Source organism: Corapipo altera, unplaced genomic scaffold, assembly GCF_003945725.1.
Source record: "Corapipo altera isolate COAL_440 unplaced genomic scaffold, ASM394572v1 2, whole genome shotgun sequence".
Lineage (NCBI taxonomy): Eukaryota > Metazoa > Chordata > Aves > Passeriformes > Pipridae > Corapipo > Corapipo altera.
Window position 1 is genome coordinate 5,818,440 of NW_020884890.1, and position 14,572 is coordinate 5,833,011.

General features: G+C 36.6%; 1 protein-coding gene across 3 annotated transcripts in view; it reads right to left on the reverse strand.

The window, feature by feature from the left end:
• Positions 1–14,572, reverse strand: part of COL9A1 (collagen type IX alpha 1 chain) — a 65,616-nt gene that overhangs the window by 11,543 nt on the left and 39,501 nt on the right. For all 3 annotated transcript variants that reach the window (XM_027645104.1, XM_027645108.1, XM_027645105.1), the window contains 7 exons: positions 14,181–14,225; positions 13,312–13,365; positions 13,146–13,199; positions 4,270–4,323; positions 3,440–3,511; positions 332–367; positions 181–225 (listed from right to left, as the gene is read on the reverse strand). In XM_027645104.1, the coding sequence (XP_027500905.1) occupies positions 181–225; positions 332–367; positions 3,440–3,511; positions 4,270–4,323; positions 13,146–13,199; positions 13,312–13,365; positions 14,181–14,225 (360 nt within the window). The remainder of the gene's footprint in view (positions 1–180; positions 226–331; positions 368–3,439; positions 3,512–4,269; positions 4,324–13,145; positions 13,200–13,311; positions 13,366–14,180; positions 14,226–14,572) is intronic.

Consider the following 14,572-nt stretch of genomic DNA (forward strand, 5'->3'; position numbering starts at 1 on the left):
TTCAAATAGCAAGAATAGAGAGACTAGACCAACAGAACTGCTGTGCTCTGCAATGCTCAGTTGGTATAAAACTGAAATGTGACTTTCAATGATGAAACCATATGCTTGAAGCACTCCAACAAAGTCTTAATTTACAACAACAAAATATTATATCAGGTAAAGAAAAAAATAACGCCTTACTAAGTCACCCTTTTCTCCTCCATCTCCTTCTGCTCCAGGTGCACCCTATATCAAAGAAAGACACACTGTCAGCCTTCAGATTAGTCAACATAACGTACTGTGGCATTTGGTACAGTGACTTTTAAGTTCCATGATTTCTAACACGACTTACTTGTTCACCCTTAGGTCCTGGCTCACCCACTGAACCCTAAAAGGTTAAAGATTGAAAAAAAAAAGGCATTCAGAATTTCAAACTCCAGGTTCAAAAGCGTACTAAATGTTCTTCAATCCCCCCTACGATCTCGCATTAATGCAAGAGACCTTTAAAGCTGCGAATTTTTGAGAACGACAATGAAAGCACTTAAATCTTACTGTGTAATTTAGGTGACAGACTAAAGGCAAGTAATAGTTTGGAACATATAATCCACTGCCACACTGGACAGTACAGATTCTGACTGTCAAACTCCTTTCTGACTGTGAATCTCCCCTTTATGTGACAGATGCTCTTGGTAGCTGCTACACGTCTGCTCTGCAAATTGGTTAGAAGCTATAGGTAAAAAATCCTGCAAGCGTATGACTTTTTCTAGCATTATTACGTGTTCCATATTGCTGTAGGCTATACTAGCCCATATAATGGGGATAAGCAGAGACATCCACAAATGCAGTCACTATCTTATCTTGCTTGCTGTTTAATTCTCAATGTTTTTTAGCAAAACTGTGTCTAGAGGTTTGATCACTGCAATCAAAGCTGAAGGGTTTGTATCTTAAAGTTGATGTTCCATTTTTTTTTAAATAACATTACTATGTTTCATCTCAGAATTCTGCAACAAAATGTGTGGACAGACAGGAACCAAAGAGGAATAAATTAATGACCTGATTCATTTCAAACATACATAATTTGTTTCTATGATAAAATTATTTCTTTTGTAGAACGTTGTATTGCTTAAGACAAACTTAGTATTTGTGTTCTGTTAGAAAACCATTCACACCACCCTTAATGGTCTTTGAATTCTGTACACGTTCAAACATATGCATTCTGAAAGAACTATAATTGTGCATGAAGGTGAGGTTTTTTTCTGAAACAGAGGTAGAGCATTTTCTCTCCCATTTGAGAGAGCCATTTAATTCACATAACATATAGGCACACAGACCGGTCTAACGTTTACAATGTAATGAATTCAGACTTGTTCTCATGTTCTTGAGAATGAAGAGCCAACACTAAATTATTCACAAAGCTTAAAAGCACTAACAGAACTATTTAACATTCCGACTTTGTCAAATAACATTGAAACTATTTTGCCTGAAGTGTTTTCAACATTGTGCCTCACTAAGGTTTTCCAGTTACTCACACAAAAAAGACATTGATTTTCAACCTAACATCATTTGGAAGATTCTTTTTCTCCACTTAATCTTCTTTAGAGCAATAAAACTGCCAATAGATAAGGCTGACATAGGAGAATCTATTGCTTTTGGAAACCTTGGCCTGTAATATTTGTATTAGCAAACATAAAAATCACAGCTGAAACTATCTGAATCTATTCTATATTGACTCTCAAAATTTCTAAGGAGACAATAAGGCAAGATGTCAAACTATGAAAACACTCACTTTTCTTGACATACTGCTTATCTAATTGCAAAAATCCCTCTCAAATCATATCCAAGAATTGTTTGCAAACTGTCAGCATCATCCAAAACTCTACCAGGGGCTACTTTAACTACTTAGCAGCATAAAGAACTGTGTTCCAGTGCTAAGGTCTGGCACTTGGCTTGGTGCCAAGCCAAAGTTTAGCTTTACTAAAATAGACAGAACCAGAGTGTCTGAAAACAATTCAAAATATGTGAATCAGAAATAGAGTGAACCCTGCATTCAAATTTTGTCAAGTCTTACTTTCACATTTTACTTCAATAAAAACACTTTTGATGATGATTTCTTTGGTGGTGTTTCATTCTTCAAGTAGTCATCACCTGCATGTTGACAAGGTGCTAGTGGATAGTACCCAACATTTAACAGATTTGGGATCAAAAACAACTACTGAAATATCCAATTTGTGAATTCTACTGGCTTCTGACTGCTATTTACATGAGTTCTTATCATGCACATATAACTCACAACAGAACTTTATAGGATTGATCCCAGTGTAGAAAACCATGACATTTTTAAATCAGAAAGGGAAAAATGGTTGCTTCAGTCAGGAACTTAATCCTAGCAGGGGTTGACCCAAAGACTAGGGTTAACAAGCTACAGAGATACCAAAACCTTTCCAAACCCTGACAAGGTTGTTTGCCTCTGTATAAGACTGATGCAGTTGCAAAAGTTGAATGGAAGAGAAAGGATAAAGTGGCACAATGCTCTCCAGGCTTGTGACTTGGAATACATACTGCAGATCAGTGCTGCTTGCAAAGCTGCAGCCATGCTAAGCCTGACCCAGAAAATTCATTCCGTGCAATTGAAGAAAAAAGAATATGAATCAAGGATACAAATACCTCAACAACATCAAAGACTTAGAAACTTATTTTTCAGTACCTGAGTAGCTTTTAAAAACTGCTGAAAACCAATGTGAGCCCTATCTAGCAGCCCTGTGATGTACACTAGGAGCACACCAGGGGCAGGATTACTCTGTTCAACTAAGACATCCACAGCAGTGATACCTATAGGACCAGGAGTCCCATACTTTCTTGATTTTCAGTGGAAAGTAAGAGGCACTTCACAAGTGTAATTCATTTAATACCAAAGTAGATCCCTCAAGTAAGAAGGATGAAACAGTATAGAACTGACGATTTCTATAACCAATACATCTGAATTTTGGTGAGTGAATTCCATTCTCTGCAGTCTCCTTAATCAAGATAAAAACATTTTTGGGTTTACGTACCATCTTCATTGACATTTGTTGAGTAAAGCAAGATATCTTCTGCAGTTATGTGAGACCCCTAGGGCCAAGTTCTTTCTTCCTAACAAAATACTGGACGAAGTACTTATACAAGTATTATTTCTACTGCAGACCAGGTCTGAAGTTCCAAAGTTCTATAGTGACCACAAACCCTGACTTACAATTTCAGATATGACTGTCAATTATTTGCAATAAGATTTAGGTCTTCAAACACTTTATAAGCTACAAGTAGTTGATGGGTACCTAGAGCATCACTTTCAAGTAGTTAATACATGTACATACAAAGGAAGAAAACAGACATTAATTCATATAAAATATGAAAACAGTGCTCAAACTATTGTGTTTACTGCTGGCATCAAACGGCAATCTGTATGAATGTGTACATTTCTTACCCGGTCACCCTTACTACCAGGTAGGCCTGGAGGACCAGGCAGTCCAGGAAGTCCAATATTACCCTGGGGACCCTGTGAAAATAAGTCAAGGATGTAAACTTAGCCAATCTGGTTTGGAATGAACAACTAAAGGTCATACCCTGACAAGCAGATGGGGCAAAAGCTCATTCCCAGAACAGACTTAGTTTGACGAAAGAGGATTATCTAATACAAATAGAGTTGATCCAAAGTACAGCACTTAAAACAGCATCTTATTATGAATTCATTGCTGATAGTCAGAATACAAACGGCTTACAGGGTTTTCCACCCTCCAGTCCCTCAATGACAGTCTGGTTCTCTTAAAAATACTTCCCAAGACTTTGCAGTCTGCGATTTGTGCATTCCTCTGTAACAGTAGGCTCTTTCAGCCAAGATCTCCTCAGCTATGCTTCTGATTGATGCTGTGTAAACACTGCTGGAGCTCTGGTAAAAGGTGGCATTCATAATCTGCTCCATTCGTTATTTTCACGTAGCTGTTAGCATAAGGCCAGTCTTTCACTGCTCCGGTTCCCAAGTATATGCAGCCCACACAGGACTGTGCAACTCAGCTTTTCATATCGTATGATTTATGGGTTTTTTTAAGAAGATGTCACACACATCTCCACATACTTTAAAACACCGTTTTCTAATATTAGTACAGTCACAGAGGACTGAAAAAGAAACTCAACCATCAATGGTTTCAATGCTGTTTCCAGTTCCCTGCATGGATAAATGGGTAAGTGTAGTTCCAGATGATACCATAGTTCCTTGAAAGTAAACATGAGCAGTGAATACGGAAAAAACCTGCTTACCAATTTCCCTGGTAAACCTGGAGGACCCGCAGGACCTGGTTCCCCTCTGCTACCCTGATAGGAAATAGGAGAACATTACTTTCTGAAACATTTTCTGTGAACAAGGAATAAAGTATCATTTTTTTCTTCTTGTTTAGTGAATTACACTACCTAGGAGTTGGCTTTAAACTTCTGGTTACTAGTGCAAAAATATCACATGCATTAAAAACAGTGAAAACATTTTAATTTATAGTGGCACGTAATATTTAGCTGATGTTAAATGATTCAACTAATTCATTCTGCTGAGTGATTATGCACAGTGAAGTTCCCTTCATGGAATTGCAGCTGAGAGTTAGCTGTTGCAAACATATGTACCTCACTAAGACAACTGGTGCACACAGCTTCAGGTTTTTGCTCAGTTTCATCAACTGAACTACATGACCACATACTTGAAAGCTTGCGATCCCACGTGAACGATGGACAAATGTGAAAAGTGTATGCAAAAGTCATTGTTAAAAAACTCATTTAGGTTCAAAAAAAGTCTAGACTGTTACAGGGAAGGTTTACCTTTAAAAATCCCCCTTCATATTAGTGATAAGCATAAATACGCATTTCACTGGATCTTTATATCTTCACTTGAGACATGTTTATCCATTCAGATCACCATATTCACATTAGTGTAACAAATCCACCTCTTCACGCATGCATTTGAATATATACTCTGGCTAAACTTGATATTAAGTCAAATTTTCAAAGATTTTAAATGGTTTTTTGAACTAAGGTACCTTTTTCAAATGGTTTTGTCTCTTATGATTAAACCTTTCAGAACATCTCAGTAAGTTTTATACCTTTACTCTCACCTGTACAGATATATTCCTGTCCCAGCACAAGCCTAAGTGTCACTTGAGATAGTTTTCTTACCTCCACTGTGTGAATACATAAGAGTATTTGCTATAAAAGCATGATATAGCATGTAAGGTCATAAAATAGATATCTAAGTAGATAAACACTTATATATATACCTGTTTCTGTTATATATCCATATATAACTTAGAAAATGTGAATAAACTCAGACCTAAGCATTCTAATGCTGTATACAACAGAAAATTTAAAATATAGATTTTTTTTCATAATAACTATTGTGATGTACTGAACAATAAAAGGAGATGGCAGACATGGCCTTTTACACCAGGTCATAAATGCAATGACAGATTCTCACACAAGCTTAGGAAAACTAACTCTACAATTCAAGAAATAATTAGGTATCCTGGAGAGATCACAGAAGAAAATAAAAATAGACTTTTCAATTAATTTCCTTCAAAATATTCTATGGTGTTAAAATAACTATTTTTTAAAGCACTTTAAATAATTTCTAGGAGCTTTTTTATGTTAAAACAGACAAGAAAAAAGCCCCAAAAATCACCTTTATCTTACAAACCAGAAGATGCATTAAACTTTTATTTAGTCAAATAATTCTGTACTATGCCTCTGATCTGAACTACTAATACATTTCTAATGCAGGAAAGAGGATTAAAATTATGATCAGCATTAGAAACTTGTTTTTTCATATATGTCATAACAGTCATTGCTATACAGCAACAAAACAAAAGCAATATCACCTTCTACAGAGTTAAAATAATATAATAAACCTCTGGTTCTATTGGTCATACAAAAGTCAAGAAAAATCTTCCATTGTATTTTAAATGCAAAAAAGAAATCTATTGTCAAATATATAACACAGGTATTTGTCAAACACATTGCTTTTCTAGGTGATTTCAAAGGTTAGTAGCAGAAGACTGGAATAAAAATGCAGAGTATTTCCAGTAAACATGGGCATTATGTCTGTCAGTACAGATTACCTCAAACTAAGGGCCACTACTGCAACATGCGCAGGTTTTTTTAGCATGTAACAGAGAAACTGTAATCCAAAGAACAACCAGGAATCCTGGTGGCCCATGGCACAACTCGAAAGACTGCAAAGCTTCCTTCAAGTTTTACCTGATTGAAATGGCCCTAGGATAGGATTCACATTGAGCTAGTTACTTGTGATTCCCTTCATAGTGCATGAAGAAAAAAGGCATCTTAAAATGTCCTCATGTAAACATTTAAAATACTTCACAAGTCCTGTTCCTAGAAGCATCTAAGTTTTCTTCACGGACTATAGGAGGGTTTCTGCAATAACTGGTTCAGCTGTTGACATCTGTACTTGGTCAGAGGAAATGTTCCTCTGTGCTGTCACTCATAGGCAGTTTTGCCATGTCCTCATCCCACCTTTCGTATACAGCAACCCTCTGTACAACAGTGCATGGTTTCAGGCCACCCACAAATCAATGGGCATCATGCACTGGCTTTTACAATAAGACAACCAGAATCTGTATAATTTTATGCAATTTTGACACTAGTTTAGAGTGAGCTGGGACAGACTGATTTTCAAACATGTTGGTAAATGTTCCATGCCTTTAATACCATGCAGACTATCACCACAAATAGCCCCTGAAGCACTGTGAAGCTTGGTCACTGCCTAGAAGTTGTTTCAGTCCATGATGTTAGACTGAGTAGACACCAAGCATGTTCCAGGACTGCTCTGGTACTTTAATAGAGTAGACAATTGATTTCTGTTAAGTATACTATCACTTAGTATGTGAGTACTGCTGAGGATAGCGTCATTCTCCTGGTAAGGCACATGCAGAGTGGTAAGTAACAAAATTCACCTTCCCTTTGTTCCAAGGCAGGATTGCTGGATCAATGAAAGATTTAATGTCTCTCACAGTTCTATTAGATCTATTTTTGGCCTTTGAATGTAACATACGTAACAGGACATTACAGGATTTACAGTAGACCATCCTTTAGTTTGTCTGGAATGGTTTTCATCCAGACACTTTGAAGATAATGTTTTTGTAGAATTCTCACAAGCAGTTACAGAATGCCTTCTCATAGTAAAACAATGCCACTTGTTCATTGACCTCCTGTTCATCAGCTGAGTAGAACAAGAACAGGAATATACCTGAGGTAATTTGCATCTCTTAGCTGCGCAGATAATTAAAATACTGATCAGAACCGCTAGACAGGTAATCCACAGTGTATATTGTGATAAACTCTTCTCTACTTAAAAAATTGTTTAATAGTATATGTCATAGCAATTTTAGTATATTCAATAGCAGAGCCATAGAGAATTACATTTGTGCAGAGTAAAAAAATAATTAACAAAGTACATTTTGGACTTTTTAAAACTCATATTCAAAGTCTTTCAAAAAATGTAACCCATTTATCAATTATATGCTTGTGAGACTTTAACTTATCAAATTTTTTCATACAAAAATCTCAGAGGGATTATTCATTTCACTTCAAGGATTTATCCATGAAAGTATCAATAGGACTCTTCTTTGACCCTCAGTACAGTATTGAAAAGCATCCAAGAATATAAACCACTATTCGATAGAAGAGTAAATAGACAACTAACTTTCTCTGAGATTTTAAATGTACCATTTCAACTTTCTCAAAGTAATAACTAAATTGTACTGCCCTGGATTCTGGTAAAAGCATGTCATGTTTGCCATGCTTTGGGCACAAGCAACAACAAGCAACAACCTACTAGCTGCCATTCTCTTCAAAGGTGGTACTGCGGCCAAGTATAGAGGACAGAGACCTTTCATTCTGTGTCTACAGTGTTAACTGAAGTCTAGGTTGGTTTTAGTACACTAACTCCATAACAAATCCAATTTTTACCTAAATTACTGTTCACACTGCTTAGAAGAAGCCAACATTGTGATATCTGCTGATCTCCAGAGGTCTAGCATGCCCAGAAGTCAAAGAAAGTTGTTGTTGGAGGTGGAGGGGTAAACAGACATAGCAGAGAAGAATATGGCCATGTTGTTTGGCAGGACAGGGTGGATAATGTGAGAACTGGAGAGACTTGGATCTTATCAGGTTTGGCTGGGATATGTAGTCTGCAATTGAGGGAGGAAAAGTGCTACCCTGTACAAACCACGCTGTGGAACTGGGCAAAGTCAGAAAGTTTAGTCACGTTCAGCTAAAGGCTTAGGTTTACTGGACAAAAAGTGTACCCGGCAAGATGGAAATGCAATTTTTCCTTTTGAGTCTGCCATAAACTGTGTAATGCTAGCTAACCCTCCAGCTGTACCTTAAATGTAAACTATGACACCATTTGTGGAGCACCTCTGAAATTATAGATACTAAACATGTCCATTAATACCTAAACCTATCCTATAAACTCAGACAAGGACATTTCATCCTACCACACTACTGATACCGACTACAGAAAGTGATCCATTATTTCAGTTGCAGTCATGTAAAAAGAATATGATAAAAAAGCTACATTTTAGTTATACTGTTACAGTAACCAAAGTTACATTTCAGCATAGGTAAGACAAAAATATCATTAAAGACCAGAAAATTAATTTAGCTGAAAGTAACTTAAGATGCTGGAAACAGCATTCTCTTCTAATTTAGGTTGTCCAACATTTTAATACTAAATCCAAGGTACTCTTCCAGGCATGAGACAAAGGCACCTCCAAAGAGTAGAGAGAGCAAGTCAGCCCAGCTGACCAGGGTCCCTCAGAAGTTTCTCAGAGGGGTTATGGTATCAAATCTTAGGCAGCTGAATATTTAACCTCTATTGCTAATGTTGGGAAAACATGTACCACATCCTATTTACAAAACAACATATATGTGCTGGCCTGCATATACATCAAATTTGCTCAATTTGCTAGACAAGTATGAACTTTAAAGTGGTTACCTTTAAAGTGTTACAAGCTCTCTGAAAAACCACTGGGTGGGATAAACATTCTCAAAATGTTTACCATTTAAACATGGAATAGCTGAAGAAAAGCAAAGGATGAAAAAGCAGAGACAGGGGTCAGTATTTTTGGCAGACATATTATGAACAATTAAATCTTACTAAATCTCAGCAAATATGAAAGAAATTGGTTAAGCAGCTTAGGGAGCATGGCTAAATTCCACTGATTAGGAATGACACCCCCACATTTGAGAATTCCTTCCTTTGGGCCACCTGCCATTATGATTGATTTAGAAAGACTGAAATCAGAAGAGAGTTTGGTAATTACTTGGATTGGTTAGATTAAAGTGAAGCAAACATAAGGTTAACCAAGAAAACAATTAGGGTGGAATGGAGAATATGTTGCGTTTAGAAAAAAAAGGCAAAATTTCCATGTTGTTCCAGTTGTTTTTCTCATTTACTGAACAGATGAATGGCAATTTTTCCCCCCTCCTCAGCTGCTAGTTGAAGTTTTTTTTAAGTAAAAGCAATAATAGACTAAAATGATACTTTTTAAAGTAATTTTCTCCTAGAGATAGAAAGTGAGGCAAGAGTGTCCCAACACATGATTTTGCCTAGTTTTAAGAAGAGCTAGTAATTTTGTTTTCAAACATTTAATATCTGTAAAAGTTTACAGACTCACAAAAGGCCAAAATTTGAATCTGCTGTTTAGTAAAAATACCTTCCCAGCTACATTCCAACATAGTTTAACAATGGAAATAAGGTTGAAATAACATTATTTATGCCAGAGGAGACTAGAGATTATTTGAAAAACAGCACAGCAGCATTAATTTGTCCCACAGAGTCACTGTTGATAGTGCTTTGTTGTGTAACTTTTCAAAAAACTACACACTAGTTGAAGGTGTCTCAAAAAGGTGTCTTTTGCAAGTATATAAACCTGAAAAGCCAGGTGATTTTTAAATATAACAGAAATGTAGGTATTTTGGTTTTCCCTAGTATAGATACCAGCCTGCTGTCCCTATTAGCACAGTCAGCCTTGTTATCCCTCTACAAACCTTCACCAGAGGTCCTTTCCTCTACAGTTCTGGCCCTCCTGGAGATACCAGCCATGCTGTCTTGCCCCAGTTGCAATGTGAAGAACATGGGTAAGTGAAATGGGAAAGTGAAGAGGATCTCATTTCGCTGTTGCTGTGCAGCAAATACATTAAGGGACTGAAATTCCCCACATCCTGCAAAACATCAAGGTTTTGTCCTACTCCAAGAAAAAAGCCCAGACCCTCTTGACCTCTACCTGAGTCTTTTATACCAAGAGTGAAATGGAGCAAAGGGGTAAAGGAGAAAAAAAAAGAACTGAAGTGAGTGCTAAAGTGGATAATTCAAAATAAGCAGGCAAAGGGCAAGAAAAATACATGAATAGCAATAATAAAATCCTCAGGCTTTGAAAGTGGTTATACAACTTTGGTCAAAAACTATTGAGTGCTAAATCTGTGAAAAAAATCAAAAATCTGAAAAAAAATCAAGAAAAATTCTCCTTAGATTAATTATAAGAGCTTATTTTCAAATTTTCTAGTTTTAGAAGTTTGAAAATCATGGCATGTAGAATTATTTAACCAGTGGACTATTTTTTTCCTAAAAATGTAAGCACAGAATTCTAAAAGGTAAGGCTCAAATGTATCTGCCACATGTACATGCTGCAGAAAACACTCTTTATTCTGTCCTGGAAATAAATATTGACTCAGCTTAGACCAAAGCTCTCTGAATTTCAAAAGTTCAACCCTGTGTCCTTCCTAAACAAAAAAACACCCTGATCATTCCCATTTCTTGTGTAGATGTAAAGTGTTCCCAAAAAACAGAAAGTTTTTCCAGTCACATGCTGCCTGTAGTCTTAAGCAAATGAAGCTTACCTATTCAAGGTTCTTTATAGCTTTAAAGGAACTATGGATGAGAAGCAGACTAGTGTTTGATGTTCCACTTACTTTACTTTATAATCAATAACTTACTTCCTTTCTCCATTTTGTGTTGACCAAAAGTTTTTTTCTTTCTATGCTTTTGTTCTAATGTTTATGTGTTTTCCATAATGAGTGCACTTTGTAAATAGAGAGAAAATAAAGGCAGATGTCTTGCAGGTCTCTAGAGTGATAAATGGAAAAATCATTGGTTTTGATCTGCATTAAGTATTTCTTTCCATCTACAGGGTTACTAATAATTAACCTTGTGTGTCAACCTCTGTTCTACGGACTGCTGATTTTGTAAATTCATGTTCAAATTGAAAGGATTAAAAGCATAGTTTAGCAGATTACAGTGCATTATCAAGAGTGGGCAATTACTTTGGTCTGATTCAATTATAATTCTTGTTCCTGTCACAAGTATACAGTATCAGCCTAAGAAGAACAGGGCTGAAAACTTTTTCTAGTTTATCCAACACTTTTAACCACAAAGAACAAAAATAAATGTTTGCAAGCTGGGTATTTGGGAGGCTGAAGATAGCTGTAGTCCATCCTAGTAAGTATATGCTCATATAGTCCCATTTTTATATTATCCTTAAGAAGCTCTGGTCACAGCACTCATACAAAGACTCGGTTCAAAATAAATGTGATCTCACACACCTAGCACACGAAGAAAACAGAAGAAAACGAAATCTATTACTTGGCTGACTGTTGGTGTATGTTTAGGAGGTAATTCAGAGAAGATTGTCTGACCTTACAAATATATCACAGACAGTAGCTCACCAAGCCCTGTATGAGAATTACCCTGCAACTGCTCAGAAAATTCAAGGAAACTATCCCTAGGGCATCAGTGGCAAAAGAGAAGCTCGAAAAAGCAATTGCTTATAGAGCCTGGAGCTTTGTTAAAGTCATCAGAGTGAATTTTGGTACATGAAAATTTTCTTCAAATCACTGACCCTCTCATCCCTCACAGAAGGATTAACAGCAAAGGGAAATTATATCAGCCTTATGCAGCTTCAAACCATATTAGATCCGCTCTAGAGGGAACCAGAAAGCAGTTCCCAACAGACTCTCCAGTAACGAGCTGTCCTCTGTCTTCAAAACTGAGCCTTAGCAAACGCCACAAGTTCATTTCCTTAGCAGATTTATGTCCTGCAGCAGGCTACCTGCCCAGCAGCAGTTTCTCCAGTCTTTCAAATCTTTCTAGTGTTGAGGAAAATCTCCAGGGGAAGAATTACAACATCAGTGTTTCCAATGAGAGATAGCTGCTATACTTCACACCACTACTGCTATACTTCACAGCTACATTCGTAATGCCAACCAGAAAGGGCCAAGGCACAGGCACGAGCATCATCCCATCATCATTCATGGCATGCTTTTGTCACAGGCAAACTGGACTTTCCTAGATAATGCCCAAGAACAGTTTTGGGAGCACAAGTAAGAGACTGTTCCTCATGAGCAATCGGATTGCACCCAGTCTGTTCTTAGGCATTAGGGGTGTTAAGGGAGTTTAGCAGCATCAAGACAAACCACAACAGGCCAGCTGACCAAGCGTGCTAAGGACAGTCTCTGGCCATTTCCTTTACAAGACAGGACAAACAGCTTCCTTTCCCTCATATCTTGCCTTGCTGTTCACATTGCGTGCATTAGAAATAGATTCTAGCAAAAAAAAGTCATGTTCTGAATACTTAGTCCAAAGTTCGAAATCCCATAATATATAGCTGAGCATTGTAATACAAAGCACAAGCTTCTTCAAGAGGCTAGAAGAGTTAAAGAAAAGAGCACATGATCTACTAACAATGAATTTAAGCTTTTCAATGCCAGTGATGAGAGTAGAGTGTTGCAATGAAAGAAGGGAAGTTTGGTTACAGCTTTTAGTCAGAAACCATCCTCGTTCCCTCTGCTTGGGCTTTTACTTGGCATATATAAAAACAAAGACAAGAATATAAACAAAGGTTTAAAATCTAACTTTTCATCAAAGCCAGAAGCAATCACAGGATATGTGCTTCTGTATTTCTCTATGTGATGATGCACATCCTCCTGTTACAGAAGGGGGATAATGAACAATTAGTATTTACCTCAAAAATTATCACTTGTATTGAATAATAATTTTACCTCATGGATAGCTTCAACAACCCTAACTTGATACACTGCAATATTGCATACACTCAATTAGAAATTTATTCCATACTTACTGGTGGTCCCCGGGGTCCTGTTGGACCTGCTTCTCCCTCTGGGCCCCGTTGACCCTATTTTGGGGAACAAATTTGAAATGCAACAAATTTGAAAAGTAATTTTTTTACACAAAGTAAAAAAAAATTTCATTTTTCTAGATCTTTTGAGTAAGATTAACAATTTTACCTGTTTACCTGAATTTCCCATCAACCCTGGCACCCCAGGAGGACCTCTATTACCCTGTTGGACAGAAGACGAAAAATATTAGAAAGCCAATGTTTTGCTTTTAAAATGTTTCATTTTAAAATAAAAAATTAAGAAAAGCAATAACGTCTAAAAAAAAAAATCAGCCTGTATTAATTTTTTAACTTCCACTTCTATTTTGGTTTTCTTTCAACTTTCACCTAATTCCTTCGATCTAATTTTTCATAAGTCACATTTTAGTTCCTTTGTTGTTTACATGTTGACAAATCCCAAACAGATTTGATTGCTGCTCTCAAATCACAGAAGGCAATATTATTCTATGCAATTTCAGACAAAATTCATGTGTCAATCTAGTTTTCTTTTTCTATTACTTACAACTAAACTCAAACACTATTGTCTGAAACATTCCATAGTCTCATTCATACAACACCTTTTTAAGCTTAATTGGAATTGATGCTGCAGTTTGGTGGTACCTAAACAGAGATGACAATCTCTGTGATTTAATCAACTTAGGGCAGCTATAAATATTATTTTTATTACAAGATCCGTTATTTCAACTGTAGTGAGGTAGCCATGTCACATGCCTCCTCTAGCAATGACTTCCACAAATTCAAAAAGAAATGGCCTTCTTTAGGTATTATTTTATGTCTGGAAATATGAAAACCACACCAAATATCACAAGAATCATGAAAATGCACAGGACTAGAGTTGATTAAATAATATATTTAATTCCTTCAGCAAAGGCTTGTCTCTTACCACAAGAGGAAGTTAGTACAATCTCACTGAATACTTTAGAACTTGATAAGCACAAATACAGTATTATAAGAAAGTCAATACTCAAGATGTTTTACCTTTGGGCCAGCAATACCTTTCACACCTGGAGACCCTGGTAAACCCTGAAAGAAATAGCATTTATATTTATTTGGTTTTAAGGGGGTTGGAAATGGTGTTAAATAACATCTTTCTCATGCCTGAGTATTTCTAATCCTTTCACTTGATATTCAAGCTTTTTTATCCAATAACAGGCCAAGCTTGAATTCTTTCTGTTTACAACGTAACAGATAAGGAGTATTATTCTGCCTTCAAAAATTGCAAAAGGAGCATGGAAAAGTGAGGAATTGTGACTTTTGCTGGCTTAGACTAGAAATAGATTGTTGGTCCCCGTATGCTGAGGCTGGAGGTACAGTTTAACAGATACTCTTAGTACGCATTTCATTCCCTCCTCATTTCTGTGCAACAGTTC